General features: G+C 55.2%; 4 protein-coding genes across 4 annotated transcripts; 2 read left to right on the plus strand and 2 right to left on the minus strand.

Moving 5' to 3' along the window:
* Positions 1 to 192: 192 nt before the first annotated feature.
* IUM83_02714 (putative PHD Zn-finger protein) lies at positions 193 to 1,682 on the plus strand (the record flags this gene model as incomplete). Its single annotated transcript, XM_067926655.1, has 2 exons — positions 193 to 1,424; positions 1,634 to 1,682. 2 exons carry the CDS (start codon positions 193 to 195, stop codon positions 1,680 to 1,682), a joined length of 1,281 nt encoding a protein of 426 aa, XP_067784104.1.
* A 714-nt stretch (positions 1,683 to 2,396) lies between these two features.
* IUM83_02715 (glycosyltransferase family 76 protein) lies at positions 2,397 to 3,771 on the minus strand (the record flags this gene model as incomplete). The annotated part of the gene is made up of 2 exons (XM_067926656.1): positions 2,397 to 3,091; positions 3,168 to 3,771. 2 exons carry the CDS (start codon positions 3,769 to 3,771, stop codon positions 2,397 to 2,399), a joined length of 1,299 nt encoding a protein of 432 aa, XP_067784310.1.
* A 122-nt stretch (positions 3,772 to 3,893) lies between these two features.
* Positions 3,894 to 5,830, minus strand: IUM83_02716 (Myosin light chain kinase-related; the record flags this gene model as incomplete). Its single annotated transcript, XM_067926657.1, has 2 exons — positions 3,894 to 5,664; positions 5,787 to 5,830. 2 exons carry the CDS (start codon positions 5,828 to 5,830, stop codon positions 3,894 to 3,896), a joined length of 1,815 nt encoding a protein of 604 aa, XP_067784105.1.
* Positions 5,831 to 6,224: 394 nt separating this feature from the next.
* Positions 6,225 to 14,427, plus strand: IUM83_02717 (uncharacterized protein; the record flags this gene model as incomplete). The annotated part of the gene is made up of 6 exons (XM_067926658.1): positions 6,225 to 7,608; positions 8,584 to 9,641; positions 10,654 to 10,699; positions 10,768 to 11,144; positions 13,179 to 14,351; positions 14,422 to 14,427. The coding sequence occupies 6 exons, from the start codon at positions 6,225 to 6,227 to the stop codon at positions 14,425 to 14,427; spliced, it is 4,044 nt and encodes a 1,347-aa protein (XP_067784106.1).
* Between the last annotated feature and the right edge of the window lie 2,828 nt (positions 14,428 to 17,255).

The following is a 17,255-nucleotide window of genomic DNA, read 5'->3' on the forward strand; positions in this document are numbered from 1 at the left end:
GATTACCGAGTAGTCAAGGAACGATCCTCCCTTTCTACCCGGAAGTCAATTCCAGCTCCGCCTATCTGCCCATACTCAGGGCAAGTGACTCGAGACCGAGGCTGTCGAGACCGAGGCTGTCACGCGTGGCGGAAGAGCTCCATCTGTTGCGTGCGCGAGCGGCTCGAGGGGCCAGGCGAGCGGGCGCACAAGATGCTGAGCGTGCCGCTGATGTTGCTGTGCGGCGGAGACGACGCGTCCTTCGCCGCGGAGACGCGCGCGGGGCCCAAGCCGCCCAAACTGGCGCCCGGCGACTGGCTCGGCCGGCTTCTAGCGGGCGTCGGCGCACATCTGGCGGTGGTCGGGGACTTCCAGACGCTGCAGATACAAGACAGGGACTCGGCGGTGGCGGCTCCGGCTCGCCAGGCAGCCGCGGCGGAGCGCAGCGGCGCTCGGCGGGAGCGGCCGGCCAGCAGCCCCTGTCCGTCCTCGTCCAGCAGCAGCAATGACGACAGCAGCAGTAGCAGCAGTGCTAGCAGTGCCAGCAGTGCCAGCTCCGACTCCAGTGACAGTGACAGTGAAGATGAAGCGCCGCCGCCACCCGCCAACGGCGGAAACGGCGGGCGTGGCAATGGCGGAGACGACCGGAAGGAGAAGAAGGAGGAGGAGGAGGAGGAGAAGGAGGAGGAGGAGAAGGACAGCGACTCCAGTAGCAGTGACAGCTCGGAGAGTGACGATGAGCAGGAAGAAGAGGACGACGGCGTCCTGATCGACACGGACGACGAGAAGGACAAGCTGCACAACGGGGTGGACCCGACAGACGAGGACGTGAGCGGCGAGAGCGATGGAAGCTCCGACCTAGAGAACTCGTACCCGCGGCTGCCGGCAGCACCCGTGGATACGCTCATTGCGTTCCGGCAGCAGGCGGCGCAGAAGGAGTTGCAGTTGACGGAGAAGCTCAAGAAGGAGGTGGTAGCTGATGCCAGACAGAGACAGCAGGAGCGACGGGAACTGCAGCGCTCGAAGAAGAAGAAAAAGGCACCGCAGCCCAAACGACGACACTCGAAGCAGAGCGACTCGTTGTCCAACGGATCGACGCACCTTGAGCGGAACCATACCAACGGCAGCACCGGCTCAGCCGATGTGAAGATGGCCCCTCAAGAGCAGGAAGAAGCTGAGGATGAGTGGATGGTGGACTGCTCCTGCGGACTGAAGGAGAAAAACTACGACGACGGAACCTCCATGATCCAGTGTGATAGCTGTTCGCACTGGGTGCATGCCAAGTGTGCAGACAAGCAGCCAGAGACTGTTGCGCAGGAGAAGTTCTTGTGCTTCCGCTGTGGTTGGATGTTCGACTGCGTGTGTACTGTTCGTCGACGGCCCAACCACGATGACGGCCAGCGCATGGTGGAATGCGAGAGCTGCAAAACGTGGCAGCATACGATGTGCGTCGACATCCCAATGAGTGAAGAACCTCCCGACGACTATCGGTGTCCGCGCTGCGTGAAGAATACGCGTCGACGCGGGTCTGCGTCGAAAAAGGGAAGTACAAGCCGTGATCGACAGCGAAAAAGAAGCCACTCCGAGTCATCACGCCACCACCGGAAAAGCAGCGATGCATCTCCAGCGGTTGCGGTGGATGTGCGGTCTTCAGCTCGGTCTTTGGATACATTGACGACCCCCACCCGTGCTCACAGAAGTAGGCGTACTGAAGCAAATGCGTCGCCGAAAGTCGAGCGAAAAGCTCCACATGCTCAAGTGCCTCCGCCACCTCCTGTCCCAGCCGTCTCGCCTCCGTCTTCCCCACCTCCGCCCCCATCGACGCCGCCGCCACCTTCGGTTGTATCCAGGTCATCGAGGCATGACCGAAGTCATGGACGTCTGAAGCGAAGAACCGAGAGGGAAAGAGAGCGCTCCTCTGCATCTGGTAGCTCGATGCACCGGGATCGCGGGAGATCGCACGGAAACAGTCCATCAAATAGGAATCGTTCGCACACGGAATCGAGTGAAATGGAGCGCCATGCTCCACCACCAACTACTGTGACACCATCGCCAAGAGGTAAAGGGCTAATGCTCCGAGGATACTCTCCTGCTTCTGCGAGAACGGAACCCCCCTCCTCGCAATCTGTGGACGTGCGACCACCGTTGCCACTGACCCCGCAATCCGGAGGGGCTAGCAGTGGACACAGCTACAGCAGTCATAATAGCAGTAACAGCCACGACCGTGGTGGCCGGAAGCGTAAATCGGGCTCGGCGCGCGATCGTTTGGCGAAAAAGCTCAAGATCAAGAAGTCTTCATTGCGGTGAAGGGGATACTGGAAACTCTGAGGTTGGCGAAGAGGGGGCACGATACTCATGGTGCGATGTTATTATAACTGCGTTTGTTATTCTTTTTGAATTCCAAGGTGTCATGAAGCTTATGTCCATGGGTAAAAAGAAGGAAAGAGTACGCTGCCCAATACCGTGAAGAGTAAGAAGTAGGCCACCACAAGTCGGCCATACCTTGTCAGAACGGATGCATCTTTCCTTTTCGCGGCCGGGCAACAGACCAGTGCCGCTGGATGCCAGAATAGCGGAGGGCAGGCACACAATAGCCGCGTGGTCACCTGGATGTGCACTACTAGCAGCGCGTTCACTACCAGGAACAGCCAGTGCACGTAGTACGGAGTGAGCGCAGTGCCCCGCCAAGTGCGCCCTTGTTCCTGAAGTCGTCCTGGCACGACATGACCTCGAAAGTATCCTTGAAGTGCATGCAGGCTGAGTCCGACGATTGGCGCAGCGAGGAGGAAGTTTGGCACTTGCTTCAGCTCGTAGTAGCGGAACAGCCCCACGTTCCAGTACTCGCTTTGGATGAACGTGTACATGGCTGTAAAGTTGGGCACCGCCTTGGCGCACCAGCTCCGATCCTCCATCTCAACACCGCTAGACAAGGCCTCACCGCCGAACCGCTCTACGATTGAAGGGCAATACGACACCATCGCTGCAACAAAGTACACAACTTGCGGTGCCACAGCCAACACGCCTAGACCTGCGGTGCGTATCCAAAAGCCCAAGAACCGGAGCAGCTCCCTGGGTGATGGCGAAACTGTCACGCGATGCCACGCAATAAACACTGATAGACAACCATAACGCTTAGCGATGAACACCGACCACTGCAGCACAGCGCAACGCATTGCAATTGAACGTACACGAGAGCAGAATGCCGTTGGACCGCGTCGCGGAGGCCGCTCCGAACAGCAGCGCGCAGTACACCAGGTCTCGGAACGCTCGACGGGGCTTGGGGGCGTGTGCGTGTCTGGCCAGGAAGTACATGCCGCTGAAGCTCAGCAGACACATGAGACTCTCCGAGTACACGGCGGACATGAAGATGCTGGAGGGCGCCACGCAGAAGAGGTAGGCCGCTCGCCGCGCAACGACCTCGTCCTGCAGCACGACGCAGCCCAGGCGGTAGAGGAAGAGCGCGGCCAGCACGAAGCTCACGTTGCTGAGAAGCCAACCGGCCGCCAGCACGCCCGACGCCTCGTCTAGTGGAAGCAGACGCGCAGCCCACCGAGCCAGCAGCGGGTAGAGCGGGAAGAAGGCGTGGAAGTGCTCGAAGTCGTAGCCGCTGCGCGCGATGTGCGAGAAGTAGACGCCGTCCCAGTTGCTCAGCGCCGCCAGGGGCGAGCCGCCCGCCTGCAGGTGCGAAGAGGTGTCGTAGGGCGTGACCAGCGCGGCTGTGGCTAGAGCCAAGAGCGTCACGCAGGCGCGCGTCGCGCACGCGAAGGTGACGACGCTGCGCTCCATCTTCATGCTTTGAACACACTCTATTAGGTCTAGCTTAGGTCTTATAAATCTAAGGGCGGTCTATAGGAAATTATCTACAAAAAGCTTGAAGCGGGCCCCAACTGGGACTGTAGCCATCTGCTGCAGCCTCAGTTGAGACCCTCGAGCCAGGCGAGCGTGTCCTCGGCGCCGCCTTCCTCCGCGTGCTCCAGCGCCTGCTCCACGGAGCACGCACTGCGGACGTCGCTGTAGAGGAACTGGGCCACCTCCAGGTGGTCCATGTACGCCGCGGCGTTGAAGGCCTCGAAGTTGCTGCAGACCTCGCGGTGGTGCTCGGTGAGCCACTGGACCGCCGGGAGGTGACCGTTAGTGGCCGCCAGCTCCAGCGCCTGAGGAGTCCAGCGCGAGTCGGTCGGCTCCGCTTCCTCGTCGTCACTGGCCTCGTCGTCGTCGACCGGCTGCTCGTCCTGCTCCGCCACGTAGTGGCAACGGTCGAAGTGCAGCCAGCGCAGCACGTCCACAAAGCCCTGACGCGCAGCCTCATCGACGGCCTTGGAGCTGGTCTGCCACGCGCTCGTGGTCGGCTCGTCACGCAGGAACTGGAGGATGTCCACGTGACCGACAGCGGCGGCAGCGTCCATCGCGGTAGTCGACGCGGGTGAGCTTTGCTCGTACAGCACACGGAAGTGCGCCACCAGCCACTCAACGCAGTTGCGGTGACCTCCCTCGACGGCGGCAACCAGCGCGTTCATGGCATCTGACTCGACCGTGAGGTTCACCAGGTCATTCTCGTACAGGTAAACAAGCACGTCATTGTGGCCGTTGCGTGCTGCCTTCTCGATAGCCTCCACGGTGCACGCAGGGAGGTGGCCGTCCACGCTCATCGGCAGCGCAGTCGCGTGATCGTGGAACCACTTGAGGATGGTCACTTGTCCGTACTCGGACGCAACGTCCATCCACGAGCCGGCTGCCTCCTCGCACTTGAGCGACTTGACCGGCAAGACGGCGATGAGCCACGTAAGAATCGCCGCCTGTCCATTGGCAATCGCGGCGTGCACCATCTTGGGGCCGATGCTCTCGAACAGTTGGGGAAAGTGCTCGCCAAGGTACTCGAGGATGTAGATGTGTCCTCCACGGGCGGCGTTGACCATGGCGCTCGACGAGCACTCCTCCTTGCGCACCTCGCACAACCAGCGCACAATATTCAGGTGACCCTCCGTCGCCGCGTAGTTAACAGCGCTCGGGGTGCAGCCCTCGGTCCGGTTATCGTGCAGCCATTGCAGCACATGCAACTGTCCATTTTGCGCCGCTAGGTCCATGGCGCGGGTGGTGCAGCCCTCCGAGCGGTGCTGGTGCAGCCACTGTACAATCGGCAGGTGGCCACTGCTGGCGGCATAGTCCATGGCCTTGGTGGTGCACCCTTCGCTGCGGTTCTCGTTGAGCCACTGTACAATCGGGAGGTGCCCGTTCTTGGCGGCGTCGTCCATGGCACGGGTCGAGCAGCCGCTGAGCTGCTCCGTGTTGTGCAGCCACGTGAGGATGTCCAGGTGGCCGTTGCAGGCCGCGAAATCCATGACGAGCGAGTTGCTGCTGTCCTCCTGCGGCTGCTTGGGGGCCGTGAGCGCCAGGTGCTGCACCAGGAACTTCATGCCCAGCGCCGCCGCGCGTTCGAGCGTCCACGCGCCAGAGTAGTCCAGGTACTGGTCCATGGCGCCCCACACGTGCGAGAGCTCAGTCACGCCGTCGCGGTTGGCACACACGAGCCTCGCCGCCGTCAGCACCATCTTGGTTCGGTCGCGTCGTCGTCGGGCGGAGGTCGAAGGAACGCGGTGGCGATGCGGCGGCTGTGAGGCGAAAGCGGAAGTGCTGAGCTGTGCCCACAGCCGTTCCTGCCCACGCATAGGCAGCGCCACGCACGCCCTGTCGCAGCCAGCCAATCACGATGCCACGAAAAAATGTCAAACCGATGCGCTGACGTACTCTGCCTGCAGGAACTGGTGGCCAGCAAGAAGACAGGCGGAGACAACTATTTTTTAACATGCCGACGCGCAGCGCAACCGCCGGCCTCGACGCGATGGATGTACATCGCGGTGAGGCGGCGACGCCGCCCACATGGCGACAAGAGCGCCGCCTGCCTGCGCCCTCGTTCTCAGATTCGTCACCAGCTTTTGCCAGCTTTTCGAGCACAGGCGGGGCGGAGCCACACAAGTCGACGCAGTCATTTCAGCACACATGGTGTGTCTGAATGACCGCACCAGTCAACTTCGCCTTCGCGCAACGTAATCGGGATATCTTTAAAAGATCGGCGCCGACTTTCGGCCAATCATCAGCGAGACTACCAACCAATCAGCGCGCGCCGCGGTCCGCATTTCTTCCAGTCGCGATCTTTGTCCGGGTCATTCCCGTTCTTCTCGCGTGGGTTGAAGAGGACAAGACCATCACTCCTGGAGGAGACAGAGAGAAGAGCAAGCGCATCCGCCATGGCCGCCGCGTGGCGCTCCGCGGCCTTCCTGGGCCTGTTCGGCGACCCGTACCTGCGCGCCACGCCGTACGAGGCCGGCGGCGACCCGCAGGCGCTCGTGGGAGCGCTCTCGGGCCTCGTGCAGCTGCTGCAGCCGCAGGCCCCGCTACCCGCCGACCCCGTGGCTTTCTCGCTCTCGGTGGAGCAAGAGCGCGTGCTGCAGACGACGCTGCTGCCCCAGCTGGCGTTCTGCGGCCAGTGGGCCGAGAAGGGCGCCAAGGTGGAGGACGCCGCGCAGTTCCAGGCCTTCCTGGCCGACTGGAAGGCCGAGCTCGCCAAGCTGCAGCCGGGCCAGCCCGTGCTCGTCCCCGGCGGCTACGTGGGCAACAGCACGAGCCATAGCATCATCTACGTGCTGGAGAGGACCGCCGACGCCGAGTACTCGTTCACGGTGTGCAATAAGGGCCCAGGCGCCGAGATGTACCACCCCTGCAAGGTGCAGGGCGGCGCCGACAAGATCCGCGTGCAGCCCTGCGTCCAGGTCGGCGGTATCCCCGCCGGCCGCTTCCTGGACATGGCCTTCTGGACGCTACTGTTCTCGCTCTGGGTGCGCAAGCCCCCGTCCGAGTACCACCGTGTGGAGACGATCTACGACGTGCTGCTGCCGTGGCTCGCAGGCGACAAGTTGCTGCCGCTGGCGAGCGAAGCCACGGAGCAGCGCGCGCCTACCGACTGGACGACCGCAGCTCTTGGGGGCGTGCACACGGCTCAGCGCAGCCAGCTGGGCTTCTGCAAGAGCGTGGTCGAAGCTGTGCGGTACCTGTGTCTGCGAAGCAAGGCCTTCACCAACGACGAAGTGGAGTACGCCATTCTGTACAAGCTGCGCTACCGCCTCTTCCAACAGGTGGTCAAGGGACTGGAGGTTGCTGAAAACCCGGCCAAGGGCGTCCCTGAAGGCACGCTGGAGAATGCACTGCGCACACTGTCAACCATTTCGCTGCAAGACTCGCTGCAAGGCACGCATACAGTGGCCGATATCGACCCGGACGCTGTCGTCGGCATCTACTTTGCGCAGTCGACGTCTGCAGCCTCCAGAAAGTTGACGAAGCTGCTCACGATCCTAACTGAGCGACTGCATGCCGCAACCAAGAAGTTTGCTGTGATTGTGGTATCGGCTGACCAGGAACAAGCAGATTATTCGGCACTTGTGGAGAGCTTGCCTGGACACACATGGCTGATGGTGCCGTTTTCCGAAATGGAAGCTCGGAAGCAACTTATTCAGACATTCGGAGTAAGGAAGGTGCCTCAACTCATTTTGCGGGGGCCTGATGGGGCTATATTGACGCCGATGGGCAAGGAGCTGGTGATGTCAGATCCGACCGGCGAGTTTTATCCGTGGACAGGTGAAGAGTTTAATCTTCCGAAGTCGACGCTCACCGTGTCTGAGGCCAAGTGCATCGCCATGGGTGTCAAGCAAATTGGTTTAAAAACGCTCAAGCACCACGAACGCAAGAATATACAAGACCGTGGCCTCAGCCACGTGAACAAACTGATGAGCCAAACAGAACGGCTGATAGAGTCTGTAGGGGTTACTCCTAGCTCCGACAGCAACATTAAACGCGAGACTGCAACACTGGAAGAAACCTTTCCGTTTGCCCCTCACGCAAATGCAGATTTATTGCAGTTACAAGGAAAGGAGAGCGAATATGCGGGAAATGCTTCAGAACTTGAGACTCCTACCCTCAGTAACTTCCTGGACGTACCAGAACGCGTCACATCAATTCCACTGGCGGTAGCAGCGTTTGTTCGATGCGAGGCTCTGTGCGAGTCCCTGCTCAAGCGAGCTGCTGAGGGCTCATCCTCTTCTCGGGTTTCCCTACATCACGAAGTGATCCAGCTTATAACGAGCGTCCTGGTTGAGGTTTTGCCAGTACCAGAGCCTGTTGGTGTTGATGGGGTCGCGTCGCCTACGTGCATGTGGCGGCAACCTGTCGCCAAGGACATGCAGCTTCGATGCCTGAATCACCTCCATTCATTACTGATGATTTTGGGCTCAGTGTGGCAGTCAATGGAACAACCAAGCCGTCAGTTTGATTCAGAACGCGCGCTTGCAGCATTATGCGTGTTGTGCATTTACGATGTTTTAATTCGCACGCCAGCAGCTGACGACCCACTTGAGATTTCACTTATGATGGAGGAAGAAGGGGGCTATGTACTGGCACACACCTTTTGCAAAGCGAACTTTTCGATTCAAAAGATGACGTCGGCCATGGAATTTGCGCGGCCAAACTTCTGTGTAGTGCGAGGACAAGTACTGTCATACTTCCACAGTCAGGATGCACGGGGCAAACGACAACTTTTTGACTACCACATGCCAGAGGACAAGATCGAGGTCAAGAAGTATTCCACAACGCTTCTGTTCTTCCGTCAGCTGATGGAACGGTACCATTACCAGCTAATTGATCCGAACAACCAGACTCCACCAACTGAAATGGAAGCGCTCATGGAGTGGTTTTGTAGCGATACCACGCCCATGGCAGATGAGCATCCGGAAGTAGGACTGACTCGTGATTTAGTTATGGTGGTGAAATTCCTAGCTACTATGGAGACGAAGGAAGTTGAACTCATGCGCCGCCGTACCGCACACCAACACTGGCAAATGTGGCAACTCTCGTTCGATGACTCATCAGCGACTCACCGCCGTAACTTTTTCGGGATGCGCGGGCTTAATCAAATCTTGCACGGTACGTTGAAGTGGGAGGTGGTAAACTTCAGAGGAAGTGATCAAGATATCGCTGATGTGGAGGTGGAAGGGTTCATGGAGAGAAAGGTCTACTTTGGTGAGGGTCCAATTGTGACGAGTCCAGCAAACCTGGGCGCTCTGCTCGTCAAAAGTTCGAGTAACGCTTCAGCGGGAAGTTTGCCTACAGTGATCACAGAAGATGACATTATGCACCTTACAGATTTGCCCACGTACAATGGGACACTTTCTGCGGAAGAATCGGAATACCTCATGAGCTACTTGACGGTTCCGTACACACGAATTCCACTAGTAGCGTCTTTCTTCTCCTCGCGGGATCGTGTAACATATTTGTTCAACCCGATGCTCCAGCAGTTGTTCCGTGCTGTTTTGTTCGAGGGCGGGGACTGGGTTTCCGACGAAAAGTCCGAAGAAATCTCCCATATACCATTGCGGAAGTCCAATCTTGTGATGCATGAGGAAGCTATCCAACGAACATTTGATGCCCGAGTTCATCACCAGAAGTGTGAAGACCATCTTGGTACCATGAATGGGTTGCTTCTGAATGAGTTGATTCATGCGCCAGAAGCCATTGTAGTTCCGTTGCTGAAGATGCTGGACGCAGTAAAGGAGCTTGGTGAAGCATCGGTGCACTCAGCGGACGCTCGTTTCATTCTCTTCATGATCAAGCTGGGCGTGGACGTGCTTCGTTACATGACATTTGCTCTCGATCGGTGTATTGCAGGAGACGATCGAGCTCGTGTCGAGAAGCTGGAGGGATATCGATCACAGCTGATGGCATATGCCTTTGGTTTTGCGCATTCAACTCTGAATAAATGGAGACAAGAAGCGGAAGATGCTAACAACCTCCAGACAGCATGCGTCATCCATTCGTACCTAGTACTGCTTCATGTGAGTCTGCGTTCTTCGGAATATGATGCTCAGAAAATCTCAGAAATGATCGGCTCGATCGCCTATGTTCACAATTGGCATTGCTTTGGAATGAAGCTGTCTACGGATGGTGGTGACGAGAAGGGTGGGCTATCCGCAGAAGAAAGGTTGCTTCGCTGGCTTCAAGCACAAGGTATTGATACGGGGAACGTCGGTAAGAAATCTCTTGAGAAGTATTTGAAAGGCCGCCCTCTGTACTTGAAAGTAGGAATGCAGACTATTCAAGCGCCAAGTATCGTTGCTCTACGGAACAACGAGGGAAAAGAATTGCAGCTACCACCTGGTGATGTTCTTGAGGCAGAAATTTTCGAGACAATTCAACTGCATCGCCGTTCAATCGTGCAGTGGCTAGTAAGCCTACCAACGACAAGTCGAAACAAAGTCCTGGGAAATATCGTTCGAATTGCCTTGCGCTCAAAAGAACAAACTGACTCTTGGGAATGGATCGAAGAATCTGAGATCGGGGGTGCTGGAAAATTCAGCTGCCGTCAGCAAGAGTTAAAGCTGGACGCTCAAACGGGAGAGATATTATGGAGAAATGACGAGCTCAAACCCGTTCCGGACTCAATGACCCAGTTTGCAGACTTTATGGCAATTTTTGGGAATAAATCTCTCCATTGCGGCCTTGTTGCGCGCCAAGAACATCGCCTGTGGGTGAACATTGTTGGTACCGATTACCAACTTGTCGAGTGGGATGACCCTACACATGAAATCGATCAAGGTGTTGGAGCTCCAGTGGTATATGAACCTGGAATAGGTGGCGCTTCGGATGACCCGAACGAAAACCCTCAAGAGCTTAAAATGTACTGGGAGTGCCCGGCATGTACGTGTGCTAATTTCAATGGTGACAATCCTAACGCTACTTGTGAAGTGTGCGGTACACCTCGTATTGCGCGTGCACCGCCTCAACAATCAAGGGGTACGGAAGAGAAGCCGAAGCAGCCTGGTGATGATGGCTTTCGTTATCTTGGCAAAACATTTTCGCGCCCATTTGATATTTACTCGGAGAAGGAGCACCCTCATACTGATGAACAGTGGTTTGTAGATTTGGTGGGCAACGCGCTTCGCCTCATTTACCCTCCTGTACCGGATGACAAAAAGTTGCCATACACATTGTTCTTACCGACCGACCCGTTGCCAGCTAACGCTACTCATGTACGTCTGATCGGACTGGACAGAGGTTCTGATGATAAGGAGAAGGAGAAGATTGCGACTTTCAAGGAAATTGTGGCGTATCGAACTATGCAGGTGATGCATATGTACGCACTTGTGTCGCACGGACGAAGACTCTATCGCAAGCTCATTTTCACGTCGAACTCGCGCTTGAGCCTTCACAGCTTCCCTTTAAATATTTCCCCGGATCAAGGCCCTCTGGACCCAGCTTTGCTTCGTGCGAGCGGTGAACCTACTGAGCGCCAAACGCTTGGTGGATCTCTGGTCATTTTGCGCAAAAACCATTTGCTTAATGGCACCGAGCAATTCGTCCCCCCACGTCTTTTGCAAGGCGTGGTTCCAAGCTGCTTGCTGGAAAATTTCCGTTTCTGGATAGGTGAAGATGGACGTCTGCGGGGTGAACCGGTTGACTCGAAGTCGCAGTGGTTCCGGTACCGAGTTGAAATTGAAATGAAGGAGACTGGACAGGCTTTTATTAGTCGAAAGTCTATCGTGACCTCTTTTTCTCCGATTCATCGTGATAACTACGATAAAGAGCGCTCTACAGCGAGTAGCCAAATGCAGCCACCACCAGCACCCGTTCGAGTACCTGGACGACCTGCCGCAGAGTCTTCTCGTTCTCCGTCGTACCCATCTCCTGATTCGATGGAAATTAGCGATGATGATGTAGTCCAGCTCATGGCAATGGGATTTTCGTACGCAGGATGCGGTCTTGCATTGCGTGAAAATCGAAACAACGTGGGCTTAGCCGCACAATGGCTTTTGGATGAGAATAATCAGATGAAGATTCTTGCAGCAGAAGAAGCCGCCGCATCAGGTGAAGTTGCTCTCAGTCCTGAAGAGCAACAAGAACAAAACATCGGGCTGCTTATGAGTTTGGAGGGATCTCCCTCGCGAGTCGCTGTTGAGTACGCGTTGGGGCTCTTTGCTAAAGATTTGGAGCTGGCAACAGCGTGGCTAGCGGACCCAGCTAATCGTCCGGAAATTCAACGAGTTGAAGGTGCGAAGACTGATGGTACGGAACGAAATGAGTCCATAGATGATACTCCTACACCTATGGAGATTGACCAGGAAACCAAAGACGCCGAGGACAACGACGTAGAAGCGATGGAAGTCGTGGAAGAAATTGTCGGAGAAACGCTGTATTTATTGAGCATGCTCGAAGCCAGTTCTACTCGCGAAAATGACGAGGTTCTTGCTTTATCTGAATTACTCAGTAGGGTAGAGGACCTATCACATATTTTGGTTTGGTGCATCAAGAAGGATGAGCAAAGCGTACCTACGACATTGTCTTCAATTGCTTTCATTGAGCTTCCGAGATTGAAACTAAAGCTCCAGCCAGCAAAGAACCCGTTGTCTGGGCGTATTCGCCTGAACGTGATGGATCAGAATGGTTGGTTTGTGAGCGACCTGACTGTTGCAATGCCAGAAGGTACTTCCAGATACCTCCGAGGGCTTGTCAAGATTGCACCAGATTGCTTTGTGCTAGAGTCGGATACTACGGACCTGAAACTTATCTGCCCCAATCACGACTTGTACCGCCCAGCAATACGTGGAGAACCATTTTCCTCGATTCTCGTGAGCGACCGTGGCTCAGTGGGCTGGCAGCAGGCGATGGAGACAAGATTCTATACGTATCCTGTGCATTCGAGCAACACCTTCCTTCTTCCTTCTTCTCTCAGCTCTACTTTGTACCTGATTCTGACAAGCCTGCTTACTCGAAATTATGCGGCAGCAATGGAGCTCATCATGGGGTGCAATGTGGACGTGAAATTTACTGACGAAGAAAAGCGGGTTTTTGATCAATTGGCCAAAACGCTAGATGACCGCCACCCAAATGCATGTGCGTGTCGTATCCGACTGTCCCTAGGCATCGCCTATAGCGACAATAAGGCTCCGTGGAACCTGAGTGGGGAACTGCATGACTACCTCACAACAAGTGCCCACGTTGATGCCTCTTGCAAGTTAACTTTAGAGGAAGAGAAGGAGGCTCTAGCACACTGTCACCAGCGATCCCCTCTTCTGTTGCTGCGCAAAGAGTTCTGTGACCATGCGCAAGCAGACGGCGAAGTGGATTTTAAGCTGACACGATCACGAGTTGGTGGTCAGCCGTGGATGAAGCTCTGCCTGTACAGCAAAGGTTACCTTGCGGCGCACGGCAAAAAGCTTTCGACGGTGCGGTACAACCGACCGAAGCACGGGGTCGGGATTGACAACAAGTTTTTGATTGATGAGGAGGAGGCTGGGAAACTGGTTTGGAATTGTGCGGTTGTTGGTGACGAGATCAGTGGAACAAACCGTGGTCTTGGCTTTCTGTTTTTGTATGAATGTCTTAACCAGCAGCTTGTTGTTCGTATGGGTGGTGATGACTGCACGCGGTCGTTTGGCGACTTGTTCACGCGCTTTTTGCACCTCAAGCTGTCGAGGTGGGGTCGTGAAACCGTGGATGATGGCGAAGAAGAGTGCGCACCCTCGTATGCAATGGCACAATTGGCGATGATAATCGCCCATCCAGATGGGGGGTGGCCTTCGTCCCCGTGCGATCAAGAAAGTGTGCACATGCTCTCGCGGGGTGCGAATTTGTATTCCAAGATGACGGTTGGAACGATGCTTAAGCACTTTTTCGACTTCGGTGAGATGGAGTTTCAATCGAAGCTGGAGTCTGAGGACCACCAAGCTCGCGTGATTGCCCCCATCAAGGCTCAGTTTGGCCAGCTGCACCACACTGCCGAGCATGTTTTTAAGATATCGGTCACTTCCACGGATGAGTCGAAAACCTTCGACGCATCAAACGCGTCCTGTAGCGAACGGAATTTCCTCGGAGCCAAGAACAGCCCCATCAACCCGGAATTCCCGCTGGAGGCAATTGATGTTAAACGTTTCATTACCTTCTGCGATCCAGAGGCGGAAGTGGCGGCAACTCTACCCTTCGACCTTTCCAAGCACCCGGTAGCACAAACTGCAGCCGCAAAAGATCTGCTGAATAGACTTGGTGACGACATTGCGATTAACGCGCAAGCTGTAAACGGAAGCAAGGATGCTTTTATCACGGGCGCCACGCCGATGAATTTATCGTCGTCTACCGAGCAGAATTCAATCGCTCCAGTCGTCGAAAGTCTTCGAATGCTGATCCTCCTCTGTGAAAAAATGAGAACAAGTGACCGTAAGATGGTTGAGGAAGGGATTGCTATGCTTGAGGTGTTACTAAATGAGATTCGTGGCGACATCCATGGAGACGCCGAAAAGGTTGTTGCTGCTGACCGCTTTGTGATGCAGCGGCATGTAGGTCTATACCCTCGAGTAACCTTCGACTTCCTCACGTCTCTTGTGGCGTCGGATTGCTTTGAGGCAGACCTGAAGGCCCGCAATCCTTTCGTGGTGAACGTGACAGCGGATCTGTTGGAGAAGATTTTACTAGTGCTTTTCCTCTGCAGTCGGATTGTACATATCAATCGAACTATCCAGGCGGCGCGCGCTCTTGTCCTGCATTTGAGTGAACTCGCTCATTCTCAAAGCGAAGATGACAAGTCTAGCCGAATTAAGATGACGCGTCAAGCATCTCGGGACTTGGCGGGCATGCTGTTATCGAAACGATACTATCTTCATGGTCCAACCGAGGGTGGTGGTTCGTCGGGGTGGAGGTTTGATCCACGTTTTTTGGTATTTGAGTACGTTTTTGACATCTTATTGCGTGGCCGACAAGTCCAAATGATTGATAGCTTTTTGACGAGTTTAGAGAAGGGCAATTCCCGTGTTCAACAAATGATCATGGGGGCAGGAAAAACTACGGTAGTTGGACCTTTGCTAACATACATCCTTGCCGACAAGGAGCATCTAGTGACTCATGTAATGCCGACAGCACTTCTGGAGCAGTCTCGACAAGTACTTCGAAGCCGCTTTAGCAATCGTGTGCTACGCAAACGTATTTTCACGTTTGAGTTTGACCGCGCTATTAGCGACGACCCAGCTGCTGCTCTGCAGCTGTATACAAAATTGGACCGCGCTCGGCGCCATGGCGACGTTGTCTGTGCTTCCCCCGAGTCAATAAAATCGATGATGCTAAAACTCGTCGAGCTACTTCATTCTCTGGACGAGTCTTCAGACATTATTGAACTGCCGCTTACGTCAGCGTCGCAAAATATTAGGCGCTTGAGGGGTGTACTTGAAGACCGCTCAGAAATGGCAGACGAATTACACAAGACACTCCGACTCTGGCAAACTGGCATTTTGATTATGGATGAGGTGGATGTCCTGTTACACCCGCTACGATCAGAGCTCAACTTCCCGATCGGCAACAAGTTTCCAATTGACCTTGCTGCCAATCGCTGGGAATTGCCCATTTATTTGATCGACGCTGTTCTTGCGCCGCCGAACACTTCCAAAGACCCTTCTGGTTTGGTTCCACGACTGCACGCTGTATTGGACGAAGGTTATGCCGCTCACACTCTACAGCGCTTCCCACATCTGGTGCTGCTAGACATGGAGTTCTACGAGGCACGCATGCTTCCACTGCTGTCAGAAATTGCAATTGAATGGTTGTTGAAGTTGTTCCGCATGGGTAAAATGGAGGTATCCGTTGATCGGATCAAATACTATTTGGAGTGTCCTCGGACGGAGCTGCATACGGACACTATGCTTCGCGCTGATATCGAGCACGGGCTGTCTGAATCATCTATTAAGCTGCTTAACCTTGCACGTGATTGGTTACGAACAATTCTTCCGCACGTGCTTTCGAAAATCAACCGTGTCTCCTATGGATTGCTAAGAGGGGAACACCAAGCGGCTGCTGCGTCAGGAAATAGTGGCGGGAACGCACATTCACGGCTGATGCTGGCTGTACCATTCATCGGAAAAGATGTGCCAAGCCGCTCTTCCGAGTTTGCGCACCCTGATGTACTGATCGGGTTGACCATTCTGGCATATCGTTACGAAGGTATTCGTGTATCCGACCTTGTACGTATCGTATCGCAACTGAAGCAAGACTTTAGCCGTCAGCTAGGACCGCGCGACCAGCGACCAGCTTGCGCCATGTTCAGGGAGTGGGTCCGCACCGGTCTTGCTGCGCTTTCGTCAGAAAAGCAAGAGGCTTCTGGTGGCGTTCTTCCACTGCCTTTGTTTCAACTTCGCGACTCGGCCCAGGTTGCGCGGCTGCACTTCCTCGTAGCCAAGCTTGCCGGTGTGGTGTATTACTATGTTCGGCAGCATGTCTTCCCGTCATGTATGAACTTCCAGAAGCTCAAAATTTCAGCGTGCGGTCATGAACTCGGCAGTAATTCTCTGTTCGCAAAGCGTATCGGGTTTTCAGGAACACCATCGAACTTACTACCGATGGATCTGGGCGAGTGCTATTACGAACCACGCAGCGATGGCAGCATTTTTGAAGCCTTAACCAACAAACGCATTGTATCTATTGAGCGCAAGGTAGAGTGGACAGCGCGGAGCCTACTGTTGGATATTGCGCACGCCCAGCCGCCAGTACACGCGCTCATTGACACAGGTGCACTAATCACAGGCTTCGACAACCAGGAGGTAGCTGCTTTTCTGCTGGCGGAGCTACCGACGGAAATGGAAGGAGTTGTTTACTTGGATGAGGACGATCGACAAATGATCTTGTTGCGTGACCACAACGCACCCATGCCACTAGTGCAGTGCGGGTTGAGCCCAAGCAAGAGATTCACCTTTTACGATCAAGTGCACACCACAGGCATGGACATCAAGCAATGCGTTAACGCACGCGCTGTTGTTACGCTTGGCAAGGATATGACATTCCGCGACTACGCCCAAGGAGCTTATCGTATGCGTGGAATTGCTACGGGACAGTCCATTTGCCTCTTCCTCATTCCTGAAGTTGAAAATCGCATCCGCCACGAAATGAAGCTTGCGCACGTCGAATTAAGCACGCAGGCTTCAGCCCAACAACGGTTGAATGAGTTCCTCCTGCTAGTGCCAGCGTGGCTTCTCATCAACTCGATGCGCATGGAGTCAATGCAGCTTGTCCAGCTGTCGCTTCAAGAACTGCACAACACTTGGCGCAGGCGCGCACTTCACTCGTTGTTAGACGAAATTACTGCAGCCACATCACAGGAAACCTCCTTATCATCCCGACTACGCCGTTTTATTGGCCGTGAAGATGATAGAGCCAAGGCTTGGCTGCGCAAATGCATCGCAATATTCCGTGTGGAAATC

Source organism: Phytophthora cinnamomi (assembly GCF_018691715.1).
Source record: "Phytophthora cinnamomi strain GKB4 chromosome Unknown Contig92, whole genome shotgun sequence".
NCBI lineage: Eukaryota > Oomycota > Peronosporomycetes > Peronosporales > Peronosporaceae > Phytophthora > Phytophthora cinnamomi.